We start from the raw sequence: 27,913 nt of genomic DNA on the forward strand, positions 1-27,913 counted from the left end.
AATGAAAATAAACTTTGAGGAAAGATTAACACATAGCAAAGGAGAGATATTCAAAATTAAAAAAGATTTAGAAGTCTGTGATATCTTGTAAAACATGATTTTGAGAGCATCTAGAAGCAATTCAAAGCATGTGTATTTACATACACCTTCATATAAATGTCATTTTTTCGTATTTTTAAAAAATGGACAGCTTGTAACAGTGAATATGAAATTTAAGTTAATCTCATCATTCCAGACCACTAACAGTTCCAGAGAAAAAGGTCTTTTTCCTTTGTCTCCCATACAATCTTATGTTTTTGCCTTCCCAAGAGCATGGAACAGTTGTCCTCGTCCAAGCTCACATACATCCATGGGAAACTCCGGGTGACATGCCGTGATGATCCTTCACACATCTCTCTGCGGGACCTTCCTTACCATCACCGAAACCAACAATGATAGATTACAAGTGACACAGGAATGTCTTCCAGTGCTATAATCTCACCTTTATCCAACCATACATACAAACCACTGGTTATAAGAAACACCTCCACTTCTATATATATATACCAAACCCCCCACATCTCTCATAAAATCAAAATGCAAACAATAATTTCTGTAAGGGTCATCTAGGAAACCCAGAAATCTGCAGTGGTACCTACCAGGGAGAAAAATGGTGAAGGCTTATTTGCCAACATAAATTAGGTTGTACCATTTGATTCAGATGGTGGTGGTGGCTGTGTGCTATATTCCAGTAACTGGAATATCACCCGTAGCTAAACTAGCTACTATAAAAAAAATAAAAGGGCTATCAATTTTCATGTCAACATATAAATATATCATCTTCTGAGATAAGAAAAAAGTTTCTGCCATGTTGTAATATTAACCATGCACGTGTGAAAAGGGGAAAAGAAGTGAGTGAGGGTGCACGTATCGATTACAATCCTTACAGAGATGTATACACTAAAAGCTTCGTAACAGAACACTAAATTGAAAGAATATCCAATCTCTGTAAATACGGCAAGTCTCTATAAACCCTTCACCATTCGCAAATGCAAATTCTCTTTCCACTGAGTTCACTCCTCCTACGTTTTGCGCCGTAAACATAAATTTGGGGAATGTCAGGCCCCTTTCCGGTCTCTTCATCCCCTCGGAAGCACAACCCATGCTGCTGGCTCTGTAACCTCTGTCTCCTTCAGAGATATAGAATGGCGTTCAGCTTGTGCATATCACAGCGCTTCAACCTCATTAATGGATTTTTTTTAATTATCAGAATCTAAAAATGGCAATTGCCCACACTCTCCTCACACCAGAAGTTCCCGGGTCATCTAAACAGAGTCATCAACATTTAGAATGCTCATCAACAACAATGAAGGAGATTTACAGCATCTCCAGCTTCCACAAAATGGTTATGTGCAAGATTCAATTTCAGCTATCAACAGCAGTGGGAACCAAACTAAAAGACATTCCAGTGGACTCAAAGTCGTGATGCCAGCACTGCCACCTGCAGCCACACCGTTAAGTGACCTCAAGCTCCAGAGAAGATCTCGTTGTGCATCATGCCTCAAACCTCCACCCACTTGTTTATTTAGTTATTCGCTCTATAATTCAGTATCCCTTTGCTTATGCTGATACAACTATTTTTGAGGTCCCATTGCAAAAATGAAACACTGAACTCGTTAGGACTTGCGGAGGTAAATGCAATTAAAGATTCTTTTTCATCTAGGGCAGGAATGAAGAGCGGAGGAAGGAACTCCTTAAGCTAGCTATAATGACAAACCTGGTACATTATGAAACCACACACATATTTACCAACAGAAACGGTCCAATTTTCGGTAATCACCTTGCTGGCTACAGGGGACTTTTTTTAAAAAGTCATCTTTTACACAGAAGCTTAATTATTAGAAAACTGGCCTGGAAGGGACATGCTGGGCATTTACAAATCTTATTTATTCATTGAAGTACGTCAGATATTCTGTACACAACTCAAATCCTGACTAAGGAATAAAATGCACATGACCTAATGGAAGCAGTGATGATTAAAATTTATATAACCAGTAAATAAATTATGCTTTGCTGTTGCACACTACCGAGAAGCTTACGGGACAGAAGCAGGATTAGTTCAGGACAAGGGAAATTATACATGTAAGAGTTAAAGCTTAAGAAAAGAGATCTGGCTTATATCAAGTTGACGCTTCAGATAAGAGACTGCATTATAACAGGTTATAGTTGGAAAAATAATTTTGATTGGCATATCATTTATACTAACTACTGCTTGGAACCCACCCAGAATATGCAGCGTACTATAAACTGTGAGGAAATATATCTGTGTATTGTTCAATATTTACAATGTGCTTTATTTTGTAAATATAAGACCTGGCAGAAAAATGAAGAGTATTAAAAATAGTTCTGCTTAAAAAGAATCCCCTTTCCCCTATAAAAAGAAGTATTTCACTAACAGCAGTTTATAATTTTGTTCAAAAACGTTCACAGTGAAGCTAAATAAACTTTCAATGGGAAACATTTGATTGCTTTGTTCAGCTGGTCAAACAGATTTCTATCTCTACTTATTTGCATATTTCTGAATATTCTCTTTCAGGCCCACACCATTTTTGTTAGCAAAATCAATTTTCTGTTGGACAAAAAGTGAGATTTGGTCTAATGATTTTAAGCTTTTAAATAAACATGAGCCGAACGGTGTAAAGAGCTCTCCTTTAAGAAAAGATCCTTGCTGTTTGGAAAGAAGAGAATTCTTTGCATTTACAGATATCAATTGACAGCAACAGATTTTAACATGAAGAGAGAAAAAAATATACAAGGGTAAAACAAAAAGAGCCACAACCTAATTATGTAGCTACAACACAGACTGATGCTAAGTTTAATTTTTAAGGAACATTGTGTACACACATCCATATACAAAACCTAAGAAACGTTAAACTATGATACAAAAGCTTTATTATTGATTTTCCAAAGCTCAAACAATACTCATGTTTATGAAATTGTTTCCTCTGCACCTGAAGAGAAGGATTGTTCTAAAATCCAACAGTTCTGCAGAATCCTTAGCAAACACCAACCCAAACGCAATTTTTTCTAGGTCTGTTCAGCTCTGCTAATAGTTATTGTTTGCACAACTGTAACTAAGTACATTACCAACTAGTTGTTCAATCTATATAAATTTAAGAAACACACATTGCCAAGGAGTGACTCATATATCAGTCTATTATATGCTACAGAGCTGACTGTATTAAACAAATCACTTTCAAGAAGCTATATACAGAGCAGAGGTTATTGTCTAATTTAAATCTTGGCTCCCTTCCCAGAGCTGTACAAGATTCCAATTTGTGGAAATGTTACTCTCTGCTACTGCCAGAAAGGCTACAGAAAATGGTATTGGGTGCCTTCCAGAAATATGTCTGCAAAATGCCAATCAACAAGTCACTAAAGATTAACAGTATGACTGTACCAAATTAATTTAAATTATAGAAACATATGGCTAGGATGTTTGCACTGCACTTAACACAACACCTGCTTCACAAACAGCTAAGTTTTCTTCCACAGTATGAAATAATACATGTCAAACACCTTGAACCTGATTCCTATAAACGGGAAAAAATCAGTTAATAAACAGTAACCAGGGGTTACCACTATTAGCTACAAGCCACCATTTTGTAACGGTTAGATCCCTTATTTATGTAAAATTTTACATCAACCCAGATTAAGTGGTCTTTTCCCATCATAGCAAAAGTAATTAGCAACGACAGAAATGAAGGAAAAAAGATGACAGAAACAAACATCTTTATATTCCATTGTAGAAATCCAAAATTGTAAGTTGATTTTGCTAAAATATTTCCAGTCTTATAGCAGTCCTTCAAATACAGTGTTACTGTGTCTTCTCTCTCTCTCACAAGTTGACATTCTTAAGCAAAAGCCACTCCTGAAAAGCACTATTAGCTCATGAAAAGTTAAAAGATTAACAATCACACCCCAAAAGTCAAATATTTTATATTTCCTTGATGTGGAAGGTGAGGTGTTTTTATAAAACTCCTTAATATATATGATCATGTCATCAAATAAAAAAAAATTAAAAAATCAGTGACAGTCTTAGAAATATTTACACATTAGTATATGCCATATTTCAGCTGAAGAGGAAGGGAGCTGTTCTGTTTCTCTCCACTGCTTTTCAGTTATTGCCTAGCTAATGGAAATACATCAAACAAATGTTCTACAAGAGCAATAAATATTAAAGTTGACCTATCCATCTGGAAGAAATGAGAACAATACTGCTCACTTTTAGCCCAAATATGACACTGATAAATGAAGCTGTGAGATTCCATCACACTTTCTGCAACCTGGGCTAAGCGCCCACCACGTGATTCTTGTACCAGCAATTTTCTCCATTCATCTTCATTAGGCAGTCACTTGACCTGCCTCCTAACATCCCTGTCAAATTTGAACCTTCAGGGGGCTTGTTGTACTTTCTAACAATGTACTCTAAGAGCTCTATTCCCTTTTGGAAAAAAGCTCAGATGAACATAAAAGGGAACATGAGCCACTTCTTCTGGAGCGAGAACCATCAGATGCTAGTCATGATTAAAAAAGGAGATCACAGCACCGTATGCATGACAGGAGGAACAGTAGTGTTCTTGCAGTCCAGAACCAACAACACAGCCTGGCAGAAAGCACAAGCAGGCAAAGCAATCACCCTTTCGGCCATCAAAAGACAATTACACATTCAAATGAGAATGTACGTAACCTCTTGCCACAAACAGAACGCCCTCCATTTCCTCCTTCAATCACTGCTTGAAGCAAGCTGAAACAAGTAGCCATAGCATTCCTAACCTAACATCATAAGAGCGCTTCATCACATTAGCAGTTTTACATTACATCCCCATTATTTTCTTTTTCAACAGTATAATAACAACTGAACTGATTTGATTATTCTGTAATAGTGAAAATAAATACCAATTCAATATGAATTTGCCAGTATAATAAAAAGCTCCTAACAGGATTCTTAGAGACCTCCTAGAAAGATTGTTTATAACTTTATGATCACTTAGGGAAATCACAAAGGCTAAAGGCACCAAAAGGCGTTAAGCTTTTGACATTAAAACTACCATGCAATTGCAATACCTTCATTTGGGTAGACCTATAATGTTTATCTGACAAACATCTGATGTATTGCCTGTTTTTCTATTGCACGCAAGCTGCTTATCTTTCTTTTTTCAAAGAAGTCTTTAGAATTATAAATATTGTAGACTGTCATGGTAATGTAGCAATTAAAATACACCCACAGATTTCTTTTAGGCAGCAAGTTCTTCAACCCTTTTTCATGTTGATCAGGTCTTACATGAGTGGTTCCATACAGCTGCTAAGCACACCAGGGACTTACTCATCCAGGAAAACATTGCTGAATGCAAGTAAAGACTGCAGAATCAGACAGAAAATACGTACCTATGATACAGAGGTAAGACGGATTTCACTGTGATCACCAGAAAATGACCAGAGACTTCTTTTATACAAACCAAATAGAGTCCTTTCACGAACAGATACTTCACGCTACGTTGGATTTATAGCACTAAAATTTTTACTTTTCTTTTTAAAAGCATTCAAACTGTACCTGACTTCAAGGGAAAACATAGAACATTTTATTTTCTGTCATTATTTTACAGTGTTCTACAAGTATCAGAAACTATGCCGAAATACCGAAAACATTTCCAAAAGCGTGGACAAGAAAAATTATTAGCAGATGTGCAATTTAAAATCAAGACCTGGCATAGGTGTATTTATGGTAGGTACATTTATTTCTTGACTACAGAACGCATTAGAGGTAGTAACTAAGTAATCGCTGATAAGGTAGTGCTCTTCCCTGCACAACATAAGGAATGCTGTCTATGAGCTGGAATGCTGATCTGAGCTTCTTTTTAATCATAATTATATGTTCTTACATCAGCATTAGAGCAATCACACAACAATCCCTGGCAATGTTTTCATCAGGGTTTTACAAGGCAATGGACAATTCATGAGAAATCCATCCGTGGCATGAGGTTTCTCCTGAGCCAGTCCAGTATTACGCTGTATTAGTATTATCTGCATTAGTATCTGTACATCTGCATGAGTATCTGTGACTGCCAATGCCTTCACCAATACACGCTGAAAGAAAAAAATGGGTTCTCTCTTACTTGCTTGTCTGAGATGCTGAAGATTTCAGGCCCTCTGCGTTGATTCCAAGTTCAGTTTGTCACGTTTCCTTCACTGACGACATAGGCCCTGGCCATTTTCTTTGTATAAACAGATTTTTCTCAAGAACAAACGAATGTCTCTGTGATGACAGAGATATTAAAAAACTTCACAAGTGGTTTTCACATGTGGTTCAGTCTACGGCTGCTGCAGATAGTTGATTCTCACCATAAAGTAACTCGGAAAGGTCAGCTTGTAGATCCACTGGTTCTCAAAATCAGCCACATGTCCACTACTACCAATTCTCTTTGGGAAGGTGACTTCTTCCAAAAGATTAATATCAAGTTAATAATGAAAAAAACTACTCTAAGCAGAGTCTCTGGTTACAAGATGACAATGACTTTTCAATATTTTACTGAATTCAGTTCCTGAATGAAGCCTGGTTCCAACAAGATTAAAACAATTGTTTTGCCAAGGTTGGGAGCTAGAAAAATCAAACCGCTAAACAATGAAAAAGAAAGGCCTGAGGCAGTTTTCAAGGAATTTGTTGAAAAAAACAAAAGTGAGAGAGACATCTCGGCACAGCCCCAAAGATGTTCCTATGTATAGCAAGAGATATAATGTCACATGAAAGCCTAAGAAAGCATACCAGAGAAACTACTCTTAGGTCTCAGAAGACCTGATTAAGGAAAAAAAGCTATCATTTCATCTGCTTCCAAGAAGCCATACATATATATAGGGAGAATCCCTATATACTAGAGTTAAGAGGGGGGAAAAAAACCCAAAGCAAACAACAGATATTCCAAGAAGTGGAGTCAAACAAGAAGCGAAGCAGATTTTCACCTCAGCTAGCTGATGTTTGCCGTGGAACATTTCGTCAAAAGTGATGACGATGTGTTATGATAATGTCAGCTTTACCATCACCATCATCTGTCATGCCAGAATTATTCTATGGCTCTTGATGATGAAGTGGCTCTTCAATTCTTCAAGACTCAGTGACACTGAAGCAACCTGTAAAAGTATTTCCTAAACACCTTCAGAAAAAAAGAAACAAAAGCATTCTATATTGCTTGAGTTAGGCTATGCATACGTTAGTGCAATATTCTAGTTGGAATTAGCCTTTCTCGAGTAGAAACTTCAGTAAGCAGTTGTACCTTGACAGCAGGCAACTCATCTTAAATTTCATTAACTTTTCTTCTACCTTACTTTAACTTTATTCAGAATGCCATTTCAAATGCAGGTCAGCCATGAACTCTATCATTTATAGTGCAGCACTTTTTGTGTCGAGTCTTTGCAGCAGGGTTATCGCTACAGGTTAATGGATTTGTGTTCTGAGAAGCCATGATTAGAATAGGTTTACCAATAGTGACCTGTGTTCTGCGTTATACAGTGAAAAACATATCTAGCAGCATCATCGTTATCAACCATCAAAAGAGATACTGAGAGCTGTGTGTATAGACAGCACCAAACTCAGATGTTTTTACTGCTCTATATAGCTACTGTGCAGTGGTTAAATTTGACATGTACAAATTGCTGAAGTGAAGATTTGCAAAATAACAGTGTCTATCAATGCTAATGGCTTAGAAAATTACGTGCAGGATTTCAAGCACAGCATGAATATGTATTTAAAACATTCGTGGCACTTTAATGGACATTTTCATTAGCAGAGGTTATAACAATGGCAAAAATCTGAAATTTTATAAAAGGTGTGAAGTTATTATAATAGTTCCACAAAATTCAAAGAGATACATTCCTACTGTTGGAGAAAACATTAAAAATTAAGACCCTTGAACTCCCCTCCCAATACAGCTATTCCAGTAGAAAAATCAAGCACAAATACAGTTTTCATAAAGGCTTTGTAAGTTTTCTTGTCCCTTCTGTAAAACTTTTTAAGCACTGTTCTGTACAAAGTAGTAGAAAACTTAAGATGGCATGGCTTTTCTCTTCCTTTTTCATTATTATACATGAGCTGACATCAAGGAGAAAAAACACAGAAAACTCATTTATATTTTAAGTGGACTATAGAGCTGCTTGCTATACTAGCAGGGCATCAGAAATAGTGATTAGGAGAGCATTTAATAGTAACTATAACATTAAAAAGAATAAGTAGTACATTCAAGGTAGAAGGCCAACTAATCAGCTAGTGAACAATAACACTTGCTGTCAGAACAGACTGCACACACAATGCAGGCTTGGACTTTCAAACCATTATGTATGCATAGCTACAGCCTTCCCTTGTTCAAAATTGGACTTTTACACATCGATTCTTTTAACAAATACAGTGATACTGCATTGTGATACTGAACCCATTCAGTTATGAAATGTGCATTAATAAAAAAAGCCTGCAAGGAAAGACTTCAATGCACAGGATCAAAATTTAAGCACTTCATAGCATCGTGCCTAGAAAGACATTGACTTTCATGAGAGCTTTACCTAGCATGTTTCCAGTTCCTGCAAAGGAAAGAATTCTTTCCAAGGTAAGTTCAGTATGCTTGGAACAACTTGGGCTACAGGGAAGAGTGATTTCAGATGGTCTGCATCATTCTCATTCACAGGTATGGCTTAGAGAAGCCCAGATTTTGACAATTGTTTGTCCACTGTTTGAACTACTTGCAAGCAGGCATTCACAAGAGTAGCAATGACTAAGTATTCCACGTACACAGTTTCTGTGGTCTACATAGCTGAGTTCTAACTAGGATACTTTAAAATTCAAGTTCCTTTTTTTTTTCTTCCCAATAATCAGCCCTGAATCATCAAACCAGTTAGTTACGCCAACTGTTTATCACACTTAAACAAAATTAAAAAAAACCCCACACTGCTTTCCTTTAGAGGCAGTAATACATTTGCATCTGACACATGTTGTCCTCAGGATATAATTTCATTGAGCATCCCTTCCTCATTTAGTGTAGTAGCTTAATCTGCCTTAGTTCTTGTTACAGCTTGCTTAAACTGTTCTCAGATAGATTTTTTTTTTTTTCTACCTAACACTTATTACACTGGCTATAATACTTCTGACATAACATGCTCTGCTAGGCGTTGCTGATGATCATTTCCAGGACAGTGCCACTGACATACTGTTTTCAGTAATACTCGTAACAGCCCTTCTCTTTAGAGGGAGCTGATCAAAAGGTGCTAGAAAAGGTCCTTTGTCCCTTGAATATTCTGTTAACATGGAATTTGACTGCTGTCTCCACACAGCACACTCACCAGCTTTGAACCGAAACATCTGTTTATGATTTGCCAAGACAACAACTCCTTGAAGTACCATCTTCCAGATTTTCTGATGTGAACCTCTGTTACAATGAAATAATGACCTCTGGGATAATAATAATGACTCCAAAATAATAACCTCTGTGAAATACTGAAAGACTGAGCGTTTAGATAACTAACCTAACTTCTGCTATTACCACAGTTAGATAAACTGCCCTAAAGGCTGTATTTTCAAAGCCTGAAAGTTGTCACACCACTGGGCAATGTAATAACCATCACTTGCCCAAGGTGATAGGATAATTCAGCCCATTCCACTCAAATAAGCGCTTTCAGGATTCTGTTCCGAAGAACATTAAACTCATTTCTGTAGTGAAGATGGTAAGTACTGTCTACAGAAGAGCATCTTCTTACATGGAACCACACTACATTTAAAAAAAAAAAAAAAACCAACAAAAAACACCCAACACCAAACCATGAGTAATGGAGAATTCTGGCATTCGCTGAACTGAAGCACCAACCATACCAAGTTTTTGTTACCCAGACATCTACAGGCTGAAAAAGCCTGAGATGTTATTGACTATGAAACGTGGATTCTTTATTTTCAAAAATCCAGATGCTACAAATAAGTTGCCTTGAAAAAGCACTATTTGGAATGCCAAGAAAAATTTAATGCAATGCATGCTTCAGTATTTTTCAGGAAAACATTCATAAATGTTACCTTTTTTACAGGGCTTAGTGTATTTTGAAGTCTACATAAGAAAAAAACATAAGCAGAAGATTCGATATTCAAAGGGTAATGTCTTTGTCTTCTATTGCTTAAGCAAATAGCCAGTAGTTCAGATATCTTTTTATTTTGGAGGAAATTAATTCGTACCTTATTGCATGGTAAGGTCTGTTCTTGAAAGCAAAAGAAAAAAAGAAAATTAAGAGCGCCTAAACAATGTTCAGTCCAAGTAAAAGCACTTTAATAAAAGTACAAATACCCCATGAAAAACTCTACGTAACTTTGCTAACTCAAATCTGTATGTCTGTGTATACTAATTTTGAGCTTTTTTTAAACAATGGTATGCGTCATTTAAGTTAGAATCAAATCTGAAAGTGTCTCTATCCCTGAGCAATAACCAACAGGAACATATTCCTGTGAATTTTTTATTTTTCTGGCACAAGAAGTTATTCTCACATCTGTTAGGGCTGATTTGGAATCACTACTCTTGGAAGACAGATTCTTTTATTTATTTCTTGAACACAATTCCCTGAAGAGTTAGAGAGGCCTCAGAGACACTAACAGGGTAACCTAGGAAAACCCAACGCGTGCCAAGGGGCAGGGGGAAATAGTTTTAATGCTACAGTGCAATCTCCTGAGCCCAGGGAACTGTAACCAGCCTGGGGACTTTTACTGATTACAGTCCAATGCAGCTTTTTAATTTCTTCCCTGGAAGCCACTGATACACAGGTAGCAGTCTCAAGGGAGTTAGGTTTCTGCATCTTACCAGGAAAGGAAGGATGGAATTACAGCTAAGGAAAGATACGTACAATTCCTAATTCTGCCACCTGAGTCTGCATGACCTTGACCAAGTTACTTAACTTCTCTGTAACTCTTGGCCCTCAGTGTCTAACAAAAATAATAAAACTTCTAACATGACAGGGTATAGATTTTAGGTAACACTAAAATGTAAGTAGGAAAACTTAAAGGACTGTTGTTCCAATGGCAAGGAGAATAAGCCAAAAGCACGAAAATCTGTAAGAATAAAGGATAAATCAGGCTCCAAAATTTAATCACCAGGTCATATGTTAATACCCAGTTGGATATTAATCAAATTGGATATGAATCAAATTAAGGAGGCAAAAAAAGTGGTAATATTCATACAGCCTCCATTTACAGAAAATTGCTGATTAGAAACTAATTCTTTGTATTTGCTTCTACTTCTGTTATGTAACATTTGTTAGACAACCAAAAACAACAACAGAAAGCCACACGCTCACAGGTTGAGTTAAGATTTAGTAGTCTGTCTTTGGAGATACCCTGGCATTTGTTTGCTCCTTAAGTCTACCAGTGCCCCATTTAAAACACAAAGTCCCCTTCCGTTGGCTTAGGGCTAGGTCTGCAAAACACTGTCCTGATTCTCGCCTGCACACAACTTGTAGGCATCCGAGCTCCACAACAGAGGCTACAGCCCCGAATGCAAGCAGGATTCACAATCGCAAAGTTTCTCTTTGATCTAGGTCTTATCAAGCTGTGGTCTTCCCTTTACCAGGCTTTCTGCAAAATGGTGGCATTGTTGGCTACCTGTAGAAACACAGGAACTTTTTCTAGGTATAAACACTTTTGAGAAAAATTGCAGGTTCCTATGGGCTTTAGGGAAAAGAACACTGAAGCAGAGATTTTTAAAGCTCACACTTTCGGATTTAGACACTTTCTGTCTAGATCTCAGCCCTACACACTAGGGTATAAACTTCTAAACCATTTAGGTTTCTAAATGACAGAAGTATTATTTGGTGAATTAGTTCTTGGCACTACAGAATCACGGAATGAAACAACCACTCATAAGAAGTGACTGACGGATTTTATTCTGGTAACTCATCTGGCTGACTCAAATAATTTAAGACTTCTTTTTTTTTCCTTAGTACAAGGATGACTGCACAATGCAGAATATTAGTGATATGAAGCTATTTCAGCTGTGCATGCAGTATTCTTATGCAACTCAATACCTCCCCCTACACATGCATATAACTGCACAGAGCAGCAACTGCTCCTGCTGCCTACAGTAGCACTGGAGAAAGCCAAGACTGAAGATTTATGTTCTTTAAATATTTGCTTAATTCTCTTGCACAGAGACTTTTTTCCATTATTCACCTTGATGATTTAAAATATAAGTGATACTGCCTCTGCACTTTGAGTTAGTGAATTTTATAAATGGTTTATAGAGCTTAAGAATGGCTGCTCCCTCCGAGCCAACAAATAATGAATGTTAACACTGGTGTGAGATCACAGTCAATGTCCAGAGCCATTCCTTCATGCAGGTAAGAATTCAGAACCCACTTCACTACCATTTAATCTAGTTTTATTCTGGTATGAAGCTGTTGGTTTCATTTTAATCTAGGAAGTACATAAAGGTATATTTCCACTGCATAGCCCTGGATGGAGAACGCATAAAAAGTCATGAATGTTCAATGTGAGATAATCTTTGTATCTTAAACTGTGACACTTGCTTTATACGTGCTATTTATTTATATTACTCGTGGCACAAGTGGCAGACCGATCTCACTGAGCCCAAAGCCAGTGCTTGACATGCAGCCTTCCTGTAGATGAAAGCCAATGCTTTCCAGAGCTAGAAGCTTTTGCTTCACTCCTGTGAGCTAGATAAGGTGACGCTGAAACTTCCGAAAGGTTGCTGAGGACAGAGGAAGGAATGGTAGAAACTGCTGTGCTGGAAAATTGCACTGCAATAGAATAAATCATAGGAGAGCCACAGGAGTTGCATTTTTCTCCTTTCCATTTTTGCTGAGAGAATGAGATGGAGGTTGGCCCAGGAGACAGACTCCAGATCGCCACATAAACTGTAGGCACTGATATTTACGACTTTTATCAATTACCTTGCTTACACTGTGCATCATTCCTCTATCAAAAAATAAAGCATCTAACAGGTAAAAACAACTTCCTTGCTTTAAAGATGTGAGAGGTTTGCATTTTGTTTCTCTTCTAAACTGTGAATTTAAATACATTTGTTTTGACACAATCTTTGCAACTGCATTTGGAACTAATACTCAATGCAGAACTATTTATACCGCTTTAAATCATTGGCTTACAATGCCTGTTTTCTTATCGAACTACCTTCACTGCAAAAGGAACATTGCACAAAGAATTCTTCCCCAGAAAAAGAAAATCAGAAACCACAAAAGATGCTACCGTTGCAAAAATACAACATTCAGATACTAGATTATAATTAGGTTTCTATTCCAAGTATTTCAATGCACGCTGTTAACCTTAGACAACTGTGCATGAACCTTTTAATTAGCATGTTATCTTTGGTGCAATTAATATCTTGTACCTCATATGTTATCTTCAAATTAAAACTTTTACTATCTGAGCATTATTAATTAATCAATGTGATTCTAAGAGGAAAAAGACATCATTCAAGAGAAAGTCAATGTTTTTAGAATGTCACAACCACTGACATTTTAGAACAATTATTTAGCTGTCTTCAAATACTACAAGGCTATTACCTTTAGCTTACGCTGTCTTCGTAGCACATGCACAAAACCCATGACATAATTATTACATAAATTGTTTTACAACTGCAAGCAAATTTTATTGTTGCATTATACAAAACATGCAACTATTGCAGTCAAGAGAAAATTTTAGTAAAAAAGAAAAAAAATATTTTTTTAAATCCTTAATAATCCCCTCAACACAGTGACGAATCTTCCTCTGTATTAGGGCCTGTAGTAAAGCATACAGACAGTAACACCAATTCAAAGTAAGAGGTGATGTGATTGTTTGACCCTGAAGATACCAATATAGATGATGATCTTTCAGAAGCCACTGTGCCAACCTGATTTACTGTGATGAATGAATAAATTCATAACCTCATAGCTTGTCACAGCACATTTGATTTGAGACATTAACAGAGGAAATAATTTCAAAAGATGATTGTGCATATAAAATACTTAAAAACCCCAGAAGATTTACAATTTTTCTATCGCATACCAAATTTAATAAAAGTAAACACAAACCAGCATAATGTGGCTAGTCTCCATCAACAAATAAAGCTATTTTTTTTAAACAATAAATTTCCTGTGCTTGAACTAGAAACGGTCTTATGTCTGTTTATAAGCAAAGGATTCCTTAATCTATATTGCACCAAAGGAAATTAGCATATTCCCAAGAAAACACAACAGGAATCAGTTGCAAAACATTGTGTTTTCTATAATTGGCTTGGAAAATGAAAAGCATGACCTAGAAATATTTAACAGATGAGATGAAGATTTTCTTAGAACTGCAGCACATCAGATTCCCAGTTTTATTCCACAATTACTTGATTCCATGCAGCCTTAAACATGAAAATTTAGGACAATTGGGCAGCTATCTACCATACAGTATTGCTACCTGCATAATGATGTGAGCAAACTGCTATTCTAGTGATTTGACTTTGCAATTCCTCTTTTTAGCGTAATTATTCAGTTTTTATTAACCCCATATAAATTAAAATCCGTGTGTATATTGTTAAAGTGTACCTACTTTAAAAAAAAAAAATCATGACACCCACAGAAATACACATTCTGAGTCAAAACACCTGTGGATTTAAGAAAAAGAATTTGCTCCTACTTCTTACATCTTTATTCTACTAATCATAAATGGAAACAAAAAAGTCAGTAGTGTCACAAGATGACTCGTTAATATAAGCTATAATTATACAGGATGGTAAGCAAATATGCTGGTAGACATTACATATACATATATATTTCATATATAACGCACAGCCGTAACATGCATGAATGTATAGAAATATCTGCAGTAGTGCCTAGGCAGGTCTCCCACAGCCCTCCACAGATAGCAATGAATTAAGCTTCAGAGCACTACCAGGAGGTCCCTATATATTATCACCTCTATTTTCATAGAAAAAGTCAGTGAGGGACAGGCACAATAAACGGCTTGCCCAAGGTCATACAGCAATGTAATAACTGAAATGGGATTGGAACCTAAATGCCCTGACTTTTATTTTAACAAATACACAGTGTTTCTTCTCTTATAATAAAGGACAGAAACAGAACGTATGTTATTTTAAGAGAATACACTTGCTAGCTTGAAGTAATCAGGTTTCATTAGTTTATTTAGAAAAATCTTGAACTATGTTTGGAACCATAGGATGGAAGAAGAATAATAGGACAAAAAACTAATAGAAGAACCACCACCAATTCGATAAGGAGTGAACTAGATTTGTATCACATCCACATCAATGTGAATCAGTGAATTTTTTAAAAAGGATACAATTGCTTAAGCATAAAGACTTTTACCAAAATTAGTATCTTTTACGTGTCTTACCAATAAAACCAGACAGCTTTCACTAGATGTTCATAATAAAACGCAGAGGTATTCTGATGGTACTAATTTTAAATCAAATATAACCTCTATCTAAATGCATTTTCTTTAAAAAGTCACTTTGTTAATACAATAAGCCCTGAGAAATAAATTTTCTGCTGAAATTACTCCATTCCTTTCACAACACAATGGAGCAGAAACGCAAGTAGAATAGTCCGAATGAAGTCCTACTCGCTTAAACCACTCTGGCAAAGCCCAGAGTCCGAAGGTCACATTAGTGCTGAATCACACTCCTGCGCATACATAACAGATAGTCTATCTGGATACTGCTTTCAAACATCCCTAACCCATAAAATCATCCTAATGGCTTATTACAAATTACTATAGCACAAAAATTACAGATTTTTAACTACTGCTTCAAAACCAAATCTATTTTAGATTGAAATAATCAGCAGAGAAGACTGATGGAAAACAAAGTAGAGAACTCCATATGTAACTGAAGGAACCGCCGTGGTGTCTGAAAGAACTCTTTTTTGGCCTTCCAAAGAAAATTTGTTTGGGAGATCCAAACCACGGAAGGACCAGAACTACCCAACTGTCTCTGCTACGTTCCCTGAGAGCACAGGACAACCTCCTCAGGATTCCCAAACTTGAAAGCATTCCTCCAAATCCTCCTGCTTTAACATGTGACCATGAGTCTTTTTGCCAGGAGCAGTGGAGGCAGGGCTAGGATATATGTTGTTGCCCCCCACCTACCCATTGATGGCTTGGGTTTTTTGCCATGTTTAGTGACAAAATTACCATTTTTACATGTCTCAAGCTTTGAAATTCCAAAGAATTGTGTCACAAAACACAAAAGCTTCATCTGAACCACAACTATGCCAGAAATTACTGCTTTGACTGACCCATCTATCAATTTTTCAATTCTTACACAAGTGAAATTACCACATACAATAATTTAAAAGGTTAAAGTATCTAATCTTAAACAGACCATTGCTGAACTTTGGATGAATGATGGACGTTATATAATGTATTTTTAACTTTAAAAAAATTCTTTGGTTAATCTGCAGCCATTATTTTGGATTTTCCTTTCTAAGGACATGATGATTCTGATTAGAAAAGACATTTACAAAACTTTGTAACAAACATAGTTTTCAATTACATTTAATCAATCTTTGATATAAATATGAATAGCTGCTTATGCAGAGCACTAAACAATTAATTTAATGCTACCGAGCAAATGTCATTAACGTTTTTTGAAGATTGGATGAATGTTAGCTTTGTTGGTAAATGACATTTTGAATATTTAGGGTTTTATAAGGGTGGTTCATTTCTTTATACAGCCACAAATCTTCAGACAGTACTTCTGCCTGGTTGTAAAAAACTACAATTGATATCTTTTCCATATATACTTAACCTCCTACAGATTTATTTGATTCTCAATAATTACTATTCTCTGGTAAGAGGCATATGTTATTACAGCACACTGCACTCCCACAAGCTGTCCACTCAGTGTATTTTAATAAATCTCTGCCAAAGCTGTATAAATTTGATCCTGTTTAAATTTAATAAGGATCAGAATATATCAAAGCACAGATTCCCATGGGAGAAATAGATATTTTGCATAGTTATTGAGTGCCCTATTCATAAATACAATGTGTAAGACCTAGACCATCAACCTTGAATTAAAAAGAAAAAGAGATTAATGTGTGCAAAGCCAGCTACTTCTTAAATAACTAGTGAAATTAGTGTTTAATAAAACATTTTTCCCTATACTACTGTTAAAGACAGCAGCACTGCTACAGTTTTAATATTAGCATTCTAATATGTAACTATTGAATATCTGCAGTATAGAAATACCTTTTCAGGAACCTTTTGCAATCCTTTCTTTAAAGGTTTACCTACATAAGGACACAGATTGCTAAACATGTCACCAAGTGTTTCTCTTTGGGTTATGCCTTATCCTTTTCTATTCAGTGGGACCACTGCCTTAAGCAGAGAGCAGATCAGCAACCAAGAGCCACGGCTGTTGCAGAACCTGAACTAGTTTAGGACAATGAATAGCGTGAACATATATTTGACATCCATTTTCTTCCTTTTTCTGAAAGGATGTCTAGAAGAGGAAGAAATTCTTCAATGCTCTATTAATTTCTAGGTAAATTTTGGTGATTTTACATAATACCCTACAAAATTTATGTTCTATTAAGGAGATCATTTCAGTGCTTGCTGTGGCAAAATATCAGGAGACATAACTATGCAAATAGATGCTGATCTAGCACCTTATGAAGAAGTTTGAGGATCACCATCATAAACACAAATACTGCATGTCTTCCAAATACAAATACACTTAAATCATCGGTTCTTCAGATTCCAGTGTTTTCTTTTTTGTTTTTGTTTTAAAGAAAAACTGTTTGCATATAAGGGGGAAAAAAACAAACACCTAAACCACATTTTCACCAACACATGTAGAGACCACACCCGATAGCTGCTAGTTACAGAAATGATTCGTTAGTCTTCCATAGGAAAGCTGCATTCCTTATCATTGGTTTCTATTACTAATTGTGTATATAACGGTGTACCCAACCTACCACTTTCAAAATAGCTCCACTTTCTTCCATCATCTTTTATGTTTACATGAAAGAAGTATGGCAAAGAAATCAGACTATATCTATCCTGAATTAAAATTCATATTTTCAGAGTAAGAGCATGAAAGTCAAAAGACAAATCATTTTACATGGAGTAGAGATCTTTCCCAAGGGGGGAAGAAAAAAATGTACTAAATCAATTTGCCATTGTTTTACAAGTCAGCCACCGAGAATGAAATCACAGATGGCTGAAATTAATGGGAGTTTTGCCATTGACTTCAATGGGCCAAAGATGTCATCCTCGGTATTTTACTATACACAGAAGCCTGATGTCAGAGTTAGTACAGCTTTATGAAGTACAGTACAACATAATTCAATCCATCAAAACGAAGCCAATCGTATCATCACTCAATCATTGTTCCCACTCACATCTATAGTAAGATTCATTCTTGTTTTCTTTTCCCTTTACCATCATCTATGTGTTGGAGCTGGGAAAAACCTCAGCCATGTTTGTCAGCAATATTCCTTTATCCACCGTCATTATTATGTTGTTATGGTGAAAGTGCAGATATATAAATGAAGTTGAAAATTAAAATTGTATCAATGGAAACGTGTGGAAGCCACAACACAGGCAACACAGCTTTCCCAGAATATTGCCAACGAATTCATAGCACTTAAAACACAATTACTTTGAATTAAGATCAAACAATATCATGATATAACTGTTCATCCCAGGTAAACACATGGCTAGGTCTTTTATGTGCCACCTGTAGCACAGGGTTACAATCTGCCTTTGTTTTCAAGAATTTTAGAAAATATTGTGCATCGAATGGTGATAATGTTGGGTCCATTCGTTTAAGAGATTCAGTGCTTAAGCACAAAGAGGCCGAGTTAAGAGTACAGTGACTTAATTTCCTTGCTTTTACGGGTTTGCGTCTTTCAACTTTAATGTTATTTCAACAAAGTGCTTTCTGTTTATTATGGAGATATTCTGCTGTATTTCCCTTTTCTCAGTTCATGAAATTTTCAATATAACAAGAAAAAACCAGCTCAAATTCCTATTTTGAAAACCACATTGCCATTTTTATTCAGCCTGTATTTTAATACAGCATCAATATTTAACTACTTCATTAAATGAAGTGTGACTTTTATAGTGAAAATGTCAGTCTTTGCAGTTCATTAAATTCATTTAAAGTATAGCTGCTTGATTTTTTTTTCCTGAAGGAATAAAGGACTATTAACTGAAGGCATAAACTTAGCATTAGCATGTACTTTTTCCTTCAAATTAACATTCAAGATTTGTAACAGTCTTTACAAATTTAAGGGATTGTTTGTATCCTTTTGCATTATCCTTATTTTTATAATAGATGTCACTTTTATAGCATATACAACTGTTTATCACAGTTGGATATGACCAGTAGGATGTCACAGAGGATATTAACATGTCACGTGCTATTATGAATCTGTAGAATTCTACAAGTAGTATTAAAAATACATTATTTTGAAACATGGCATCTGGAAAAATAAACTGTATATGATGTAAAATGTAATAACTCTTGGAATCCAACAGGGTTTATGAGTACTGTTTTTCTGTTTCATAAAACATTCTTTGATGAGTATCCTTTTTCAAGGAGGGTTTCTATTAACTAACACAAAAGAACAGAGGGAAAGCTCCACTTCCAGAAAGGTAGCACCGTGTTTTTGCCAGATGTAAGAAATCCTGGTCCATATTCTCTAGGACTTCTGTGACTAATGACTCTAAAGCTGGAAAAGCTAATTATGTCTGATTAATAAATTGATGCAATTATAAAATACTTTAATAAGAATAAAAAAGCTGCTTTGAAATGTACTAAGATATAAAAGTGGTGATGCTTTCTTTTCAACCTATTACTCCTTTCAGTGTTTGGAGTAGATCTCAATGACAGTGAAATCTTCGGTTTTGGAAGACAACCACGAGTTCTTTTCAATTTTAGTGTTTGGGTCCCATCCCCCCCGTCCCCAAACAAAGCAATTTGATTAGGCTACCCTCTTGTAGTAATGATCTGAATCACTACCATGATGATTCTCACACTTCCTATTCTCAGACTGCACTAAACAGTCAATGCTTAATTTATTACAATACAGATGGTGATTAGGGGGAGGGGCTTGGACACGTGACATTTTAAAGGGTTTCATTTTCATAACTATAATATCCATCCTCTGAAAATCAGATACTTTTCTAGGGTCTTAAATGTAGAATCCAAAATACTGTACTGCACACAAACATTTTGGGTACCATTACGTACCACGAAGATTTAGGTTGGAACTAGGACTTTAAAAAGCATCAGATTATTCAATCTATGATTTTAAAATTCACCATATTCCCCATTCCTCTCACACATGGGCACTTTAGCCTCCACGCAGCCAGCAATTGGCATCAAACTGGAGAGGAAGAAGAAATGAAGAATGCCTGCTTAAGTTAAAAGCTTCCTTCAAGAAACACTCTTCCACAAATGCTGTGCACAACAAAGTTTTATTTTCTAGGAAAACTACTTTACATCTCCAAATTTGTGCTAAACTACTGTGATTTATTTTTCTATGTGTCAAAAGTAACAGGGTTTAATAGGAAATTCTGGTGCTTGAACTACGTTCCTAAAGAGTACTATAGAGAATAAAATTGAATTATCATGTGACTATAATTCTGAAGAAAGAAAGAAGCAGCTCTAAAACTTAATTATAGAAGCAACAGCCCAGTCACATATACAAAAAGCTAACAGGTACCAGTGACACATACTCCAGATTGGAGTTTGAAAGAAAGTCTTTACACGCTGTTATTTTCTACACTGTTATATCTGCCAAACCAAACTGATGAGCTCTAACTAACAATCCCTTACAGCAAGATTATATGGAGCTAAACAAAAATTATTTCTTTTAGGATGTCATGAGTTAACAAGCAACTACAAAGGCAAAGGTATCCAGCCGGCTATATTACACTCATATGCTCTAGACAGGTCACAATCATCAGCTCGCTCACACCAGTACGCACAAGCACACCCTGCAGGACTGGGATTCCCAGTCTTGAAACTTGAAAGCAAACTCTTCACCAACAGAATTAAGATAGCTGTCCTGAATACGGAACAAGGTCTTGGTTCTCCCACTGCATGGACCTTCCAGGCAAAGGGTAAAACAATGCCACTCCTCCAGATCCATGTTTTTCTAAAACAGTACAGGGAGAATCAAATTAATCTTTGCTACCTATTCATCTTGTACAATCATAGGATCATTTAGGGTCATCAGGAGCTCTCTAATCCAGCCTCTGCTCAAAGCACAGGCCACAGTGAATTCAGGAACTGATTGCGTGGGGCTTTTCTTCAGTCTGGTCTTAAAAACCATCAAGGATAGAGATAACACTTTTCCCGATATCCTCAAAGTGATTTTTTTTTTTTCCCCCCTTATATGCAGTCTGAACCTCTCCTTTCAACTTGTGCCTGTTGCCTCTCATCCTCCCACCATGTACCCCTGTGAAGAGCCTGGCTGCATCTCCTCGCAGGTACTGGGGCTGCTGTCAAGTCCCCTGAAGTCTTCCCTTCTCCAGGCTGGACAAGTCCCACTCCCTGAGCCTCTGCAAGTGTGCCAGGGACTGACCATCCTGCTGGCCCTCCATGAACTCACTCCAGGTTGTTGATTTATGTTACTATCCACCAGGACCCACTGGTCCTTTTCAACTGATCTGCTTCCCAGCCAGTCAGACCCCAGCCCATATCTCTCCAACCAGTACGCCATAAAAAGTTGTTGATGCATTAGGCCAAGGATAAATGCACTGACATTGAGCTTCAGGGTTCTGTGATGCTAAAAGAGCCTCACAGATCTCCCAGCCCCTTTTTTAAAGTCCACTTTACAAGAAAAAGTAGTAATTTATTTTTCATTTTTTTGTCCAAATGAAATACTTAATTACCAACTTGATGCACGAGCATAAATAAATAAAATCCTATTGTTAGTATTAAGCAGCTGAAGTAGGAAGAATCATCACTTTGGATAATTGAGGCTTTGAAGAAAACTTTTACATCAGCTATAGCCACCTGCTTCAAAGTTTAACTCCAACAACAAATGAACCCACACTTCAAAAAAAGACAAAGCTAGAACCCTCTTTAAAAAATTGTATACTGTTTTTAATCATGCTTTAATTGCACAAAATTATGTACCTGTCCCAGGACATACTAAGAAATAGCAGCAATGAAATTTGGCAATAAGATTTTTGCACTCAAACTGCCTTATAACCAAGCAGCAAATCTTCACAGTACATTTCAGACTTCAGTAATTCCCAGGAAATCATGCTGCAAATGCAAATAATCAGACTTCTAACGATGAGGCTACTGGTGTCCAGAAAGAGCCATCCAATTCTTAAAACCTCAGAAGTAGCAGATACTTGCTAATTTTTCTGGACTTCTGAAATTAATCTACAGATTTCTTGAATCTGAGACTCAAAACCAGTTCAACTGAATGATCGCTTCCAAAAACATCAGCCTGCTATGTTCAGTGCTACAAATGGCAGGCTTTCAAAAAGATCTATGATTTACCAGATCTTTGACTATTGTACCACGCATTTGGGCCACCTCTTTCGTAAACAATAACTAAACTGATTCCACCCCAGTTGAAGAATTCTCAAGATACTGTTTGTTGACATACAACTTCTGTTCAATTTTACTCTTATTTAATGCAACTTTTCAAAGAAACTGAATCGGAGGAAGTTTCAATTTTATATACTCCAACCAGAGGACTGTCTCAGGAAGTCACCAGATAATCTTTGTTTAAAATGAACAAACATGCCACCTACATTTTTCTATCATATAATAGGCCAGGAAAAGGAAATATACCCCCCCCCCCAAAAAAAAAAAAAGAAAAAATCATAAGAGCAATTAGAAAGAGATAATCATCATCATCATCGAGGACAGTAGAAATTTCACTGTATGAGTAGGTAAGGAATTATGTTGTTATTTTTGTACACTGGACTAAAACCAGATACAAACGAACATCACAGGATAAAGCATAAAGCGTATTCCCTGGGAATGCTGCATTCTCAAAAACCTCTAATTTGCTTACAGAAAATTGATACAAGAGCTCTTTTAGAACTGAATTCCTTTTAAATTAATTTACTGATTTAGTAAAGTTAAGCCAAAATACAAGTATCCCTGCAATCCTAGCCAAAAATATGTGTTTCATCAGTATGTCTGCAAGCACAAATACTCTATAAAATGGTATAAGGAGTTGTATAAAATGAATCAATTTGCTACCTAAATAGGATTATAAACTGGACTTCTCAAGGAAAGATTAGAAGAATGGAATTATGCTGTACCTATGTACCTTTGATATTAACTAGTAATCCATAACTCTAATCCTTAATTTACTCTACTGTAATTCCACTTTTATCATATATATAAAAACAACTGGTACTGTCAACAGTTTTGCTTAAATTTAAAAATGAAGAAACTATGTTCTACAATGGCAGAAAATACCAACTGTATGAGGGAATCAGCATTTTCCCTTTGCCACACAAACCATTCGGGTCGGGCTATGAGTAATTAAGTGTCCAAACTTGGGGTGGAGGAGTAGATATGCAAAGAACTGTCTAGTTGTAGTAGCTGCTCTTGCTAGGCTGGAATATTTACAACGGTGCTGGCAGATGGCACTTTTTACACAAACAAGATAACACACTCTATCTTCATGGATTAAAGGCAAAATAAAGACATCCACTATCATAATTTTCAATTTTTATGACTCTAGAGAAGAGAAATTGCATTGCTCACGAACACAAATGGACACAAAGACAGGCTGCAAATTTTTGCGTTTCATATACCTCTCTGAAGGGCTGCTTAGTTTCGTTGTCCAAACACTTTTTGAAAATGAAGTTCTCATTCAGATCCCTGAGACCAGATTATTTTTAGAAACTTGGAACTTGGGCAGTTAGCAGAGCATGGAGGTAAGGAAGCAGATGATTATCTGATGTGCACTGTCATAACACCCACATCAAGACAAACCACCTAATAATTTGATACCACGCTTCTACAGGCTGTCAAACTTCTACAAGATGTGGGTTTTACCATCACCTCTTTCAGACACTTAAAGGCCTTTCCCTCCCCACCACCACCAAGGAAAAGCACACCATTTCTGAAGGAAGAACTAAGTAATCCCTCCATATTCGCAGATACTAGGTAACTCCCCAGCATCTACAAATCTCATTTATAATAGTTTTGCACCATAAAATTAGACTTCAGACAAGAATTTTCTTTACTAGCTGTTATGCATAACTCCAAAATTGTTGTTGAGTCTGTAAGTAACTATCACATCTATGGTTGCCTTGTCCAAATCAAAGACTCACTTGGGATCACAGAGTGCGTAACAAAACTTCAATATCATATGTTTAGGAATGTAAACACGAAGCCTAAAAGAACCACGTTAAACAAGATTAAAAGTACAATCAACCCCATGGTCCCTGTTCCAGCCAACCACAGTATATGATACCTAGTATAAACTCAGAGCCTTAAAAGTGACGACTGCTCCTTTGTCCCCACTGTTACAGGAAGGTGCCTCAGCACCTTGCTCCTCCGGAGGCGAAAGGCTTTCTTCTCATTCCCAGTCTAAGCTCATAGCCAGCCACGTTTGTAACACACTGTCCTCTCTCTCACCCTGCTTTTTCCAGTATTACTGTTAAAGCATAGATACTTTGGGTCTCTTATGTCTTCTTTTCTTAAGAAAAATCAATTCTCCAAATGTAAGGTACTTATTTAAAAAAGCAAACAAACAAAAAAAATCTTCGCTGCCAGACCTGCAATTTTATGTGTCAGTTCTTTCACACTTCAGAGATGAAGATTATCTAGACCTTCCCAACTTGCAGCAGCTGAATGTAGCATTTTGCTTCATTTTCGTTTGGTATCTAAGCTGGAGGAAACATAATAATGATTCATTTATTTAGTAAAAGTGCAGACAAAACCAATTGGAGACCATTTTTACGATTTCCAGTGAGGCAGATGTGTTGCTTCTGGTAAGGATGAGAGGCCAGATAGAACCGGTGCTTTTCAGCAGCCAGAGTAACGCTTACCAACATCACAGCCTGTCCCCACGTAACATATTACCAGTACCGATGCCTTTGTTTTGCCAGCAGGTACAAAGAAGTGGCTTTATCCTTTTAGGAAATGAACGGTTCAGTGCCCAAGAAACTACTACTTCAAAATACATCCTCCGAGCTGAATTTTTTCCAGCAAGTTTATGAAGCTCAATTCAAAAGCAGAAACATCTCTCTTCTTCAAAGAGGATATATTCCTATGTGCAAGAGCAGGATTGCACCCATTTCTTTTGAATCCATAGAAGATTTTAGAAAGTAAGGATGAGAAAGAAAAAGTTGAGTATGTTTTAAATCAGTTCTTACATGAAGTTCAGTTTGTCTCATTGATTTTTTTTTTTTTTTTTTTTTTTTTTTTTAAGATAAACATAAATCATCTTCACAGGGGAAACTTCAGTAGTTGGGATCAATAAAGCAACTGGCCTTGCTCTAGCATACATACTGAGATTCATCATCTAAAATCATGTTATCTCTTATTTCTACATTCACAGATTCCTGGCAACCACAGTTTCGGAAAAAGGCTGCAGATAGGAGCTCCTTCGCTTGGGTGCCATAAGCCAACGAATGGAGAAGCAAAGACGAACCTGTCTCTTTCTTTCAATCAAATGAAAATGAAAGATCAGTTCTCCAAAATGTATAGGAAATCTTTAAGTATGAATAACATGTATTTTCACCCTCTTCTCCCTCCCCCCTCCAAAAAAAAAAAAAAACCCAAACAAACAACACCCAGAACTGCAGGGAGTTTAGGAACTCGGCAGACTGAAAATACTTGATCCCCAAATTGTAAATGTTTAGCAATGTTCCCTAGCCACCATTCTCTCTCTCTCATTAAGGTGTTTCACAGCCACTTCTCTCTTCTTTTTCTAAATTAACAAATGGCCATTTCCTTTGGCAACAGAGAGTGTAATGACTGCTTCCTACCATAGCAGCGTGAAAGATGAAGTAAAACAGTAAGACTCAACAAAATAAGAAGAAACGGAAAAACTGTAGTTAAAAAGAAGGAGGAGATTGAAGATTTCTCACTGTCAAAATTCTGTGCCAGACTTGTGGTGCATTGCTTGTACTCACTGTAGCTGCAAAGTATCAATCTGAGTTCATGATTCTGAAAGACCAGAATTGATTTTCCTCCATGGAAATTGTTCCTTCTTTTTTACTTTCACACTTATTTTAAAAGAAAAAGGTTACCTCGGGGGGGCAGAAAGCAAGGTGTATGCTTGGTATCAGTTCTCACCCATGCAGAGAATAAATGAAACTCAGAAGATCTACAACTACTTTATATAGTCTAAAATTATATGGATAGCTATTATATTCTTATGATTTCTAGAATTTATCCTTTCATATGCATTTTAAATACTCAGTCTATTGATGTAACAGTATCTTAATGGAGTTTATTATCATTTTTGAGTCACAGAAACACTGAGAACAAGGCATAACAACATAATGTTCACCTGCAGTTAGTCATAATATGAATCAAGCTCTTTATCATCACTGTCTCTCACTTATGCCTCATGATGCAACAACCTTAAAACTTCTATTTAGAAATAATTCTGCATAAACACACAAATAACATGGAATAAGATGCAGAGAGCGCTACAGTGGAATTCAGTTAATTAGCAATCCAAAAATTAGAAGCAATGATAAGGAACCCCACGTTCTCCAAAGATGTACGTATCCTGATGTATGTGTCCTGTACAGCAGCAAATAGCCTCTCCCCACATTTTCCAAGCAGTGGAAGATTGTTACAACTGATGCAGACCGATACACACTGTCTGTGTTTTAAAAACGTGTGACTGTACAAGAGTCACGTTTTTGATTCAACATTTATTAGTGACATGTATTACCAGTAACAGCTGCCAATTTTTCTTTACAAAAATCAACACAAAGCTCAAAAAAACCTCCCTTTAATACATTATCAAGTGAAGAATTGGGATTCTTTTCTGGTATGTAAACTCTCTGCCAGACTATTAACAAAAGGGCAAATTCTGAGACCTTCATTGAAAAACTGCTATTTACTAGAGACAAGAATACAGGAAGATAGGCAGCATACTTGTACGATATGTTATCGCCAGCAATATATTTGTGCTGATAGAAGTCAAAGCCAATCTTCGCCATCCTTACTCAAACACTTGCTAACAGAGAAGACAGAAAAAGGCTGCTATCCTATCACAAGTTGTTTGCTGGCTAAATTTAGAAAAACAGTTTGCTACTTAAACTGGGCAAGCTACAGTTGCAGATTGAGGCAAAATAAACATAGAAGCTCACAATACAATTTTATAGCTTTTTTTGAGAAGAATTACAGGTAGAAGAGCAAGATTGATCTCTAAGCTGTACACTGGACATCCCACAAATACTGAAGTGCTATTGGTTTGCCTACTTGAGTAGGTATTTAATGAACAGAACTACTATGTTTTCATTTCATATGATATTCGATTAATCTCTCCGAGTTATATTTAGCCCTAGATTACACTGCCTGCCTTTCACCTTGTTCAATCAGAGCTGCACATCAACTGAAATTCTGTCCCAGTTGTGCATGGCTCCAAGAATTTCAGGTTTTTGCTGTGTGCTATCAGCCAGCAAGTCCAAGCCAAACCAGGCAGCAGAGCCAAGGGGACATGGGAAAGTCACCCACGGAATGTGCTGACACAGAGCACGCTCCAAGGGTCCTTCACAGAAAAGGCACCCACAAAGCTGATTCCACAAAGGCCAAATCTCGGCAGCAAGTCATCATCTCCAAAAGGCATGACGACTGGGAGAGCACGGGGTACCGAAACACTTCACTGAAGCCACTGATGCACACGTCTGATTCAAACATTACTTCAAAAAGACCAA

General features: G+C 36.6%; 1 protein-coding gene across 1 annotated transcript in view; it reads right to left on the bottom strand.

Annotated features, from left to right (window-relative positions):
* The window catches only part of LOC104083463 (TOX high mobility group box family member 3-like), a gene marked incomplete at its 3' end in the record, with an annotated part of 46,128 nt that extends 18,932 nt beyond the window's left edge, over positions 1–27,196 (bottom strand). Inside the window, exon 1 of the mRNA XM_009586949.1 lies at positions 27,098–27,196. Coding sequence (XP_009585244.1) covers positions 27,098–27,196 — 99 coding nt within the window. The remainder of the gene's footprint in view (positions 1–27,097) is intronic.
* Positions 27,197–27,913: the final 717 nt, after the last annotated feature.

The sequence above is a fragment of the Fulmarus glacialis genome, unplaced genomic scaffold, assembly GCF_000690835.1.
Source record: "Fulmarus glacialis isolate BGI_N327 unplaced genomic scaffold, ASM69083v1 scaffold11131, whole genome shotgun sequence".
NCBI classification, from domain to species: domain Eukaryota; kingdom Metazoa; phylum Chordata; class Aves; order Procellariiformes; family Procellariidae; genus Fulmarus; species Fulmarus glacialis.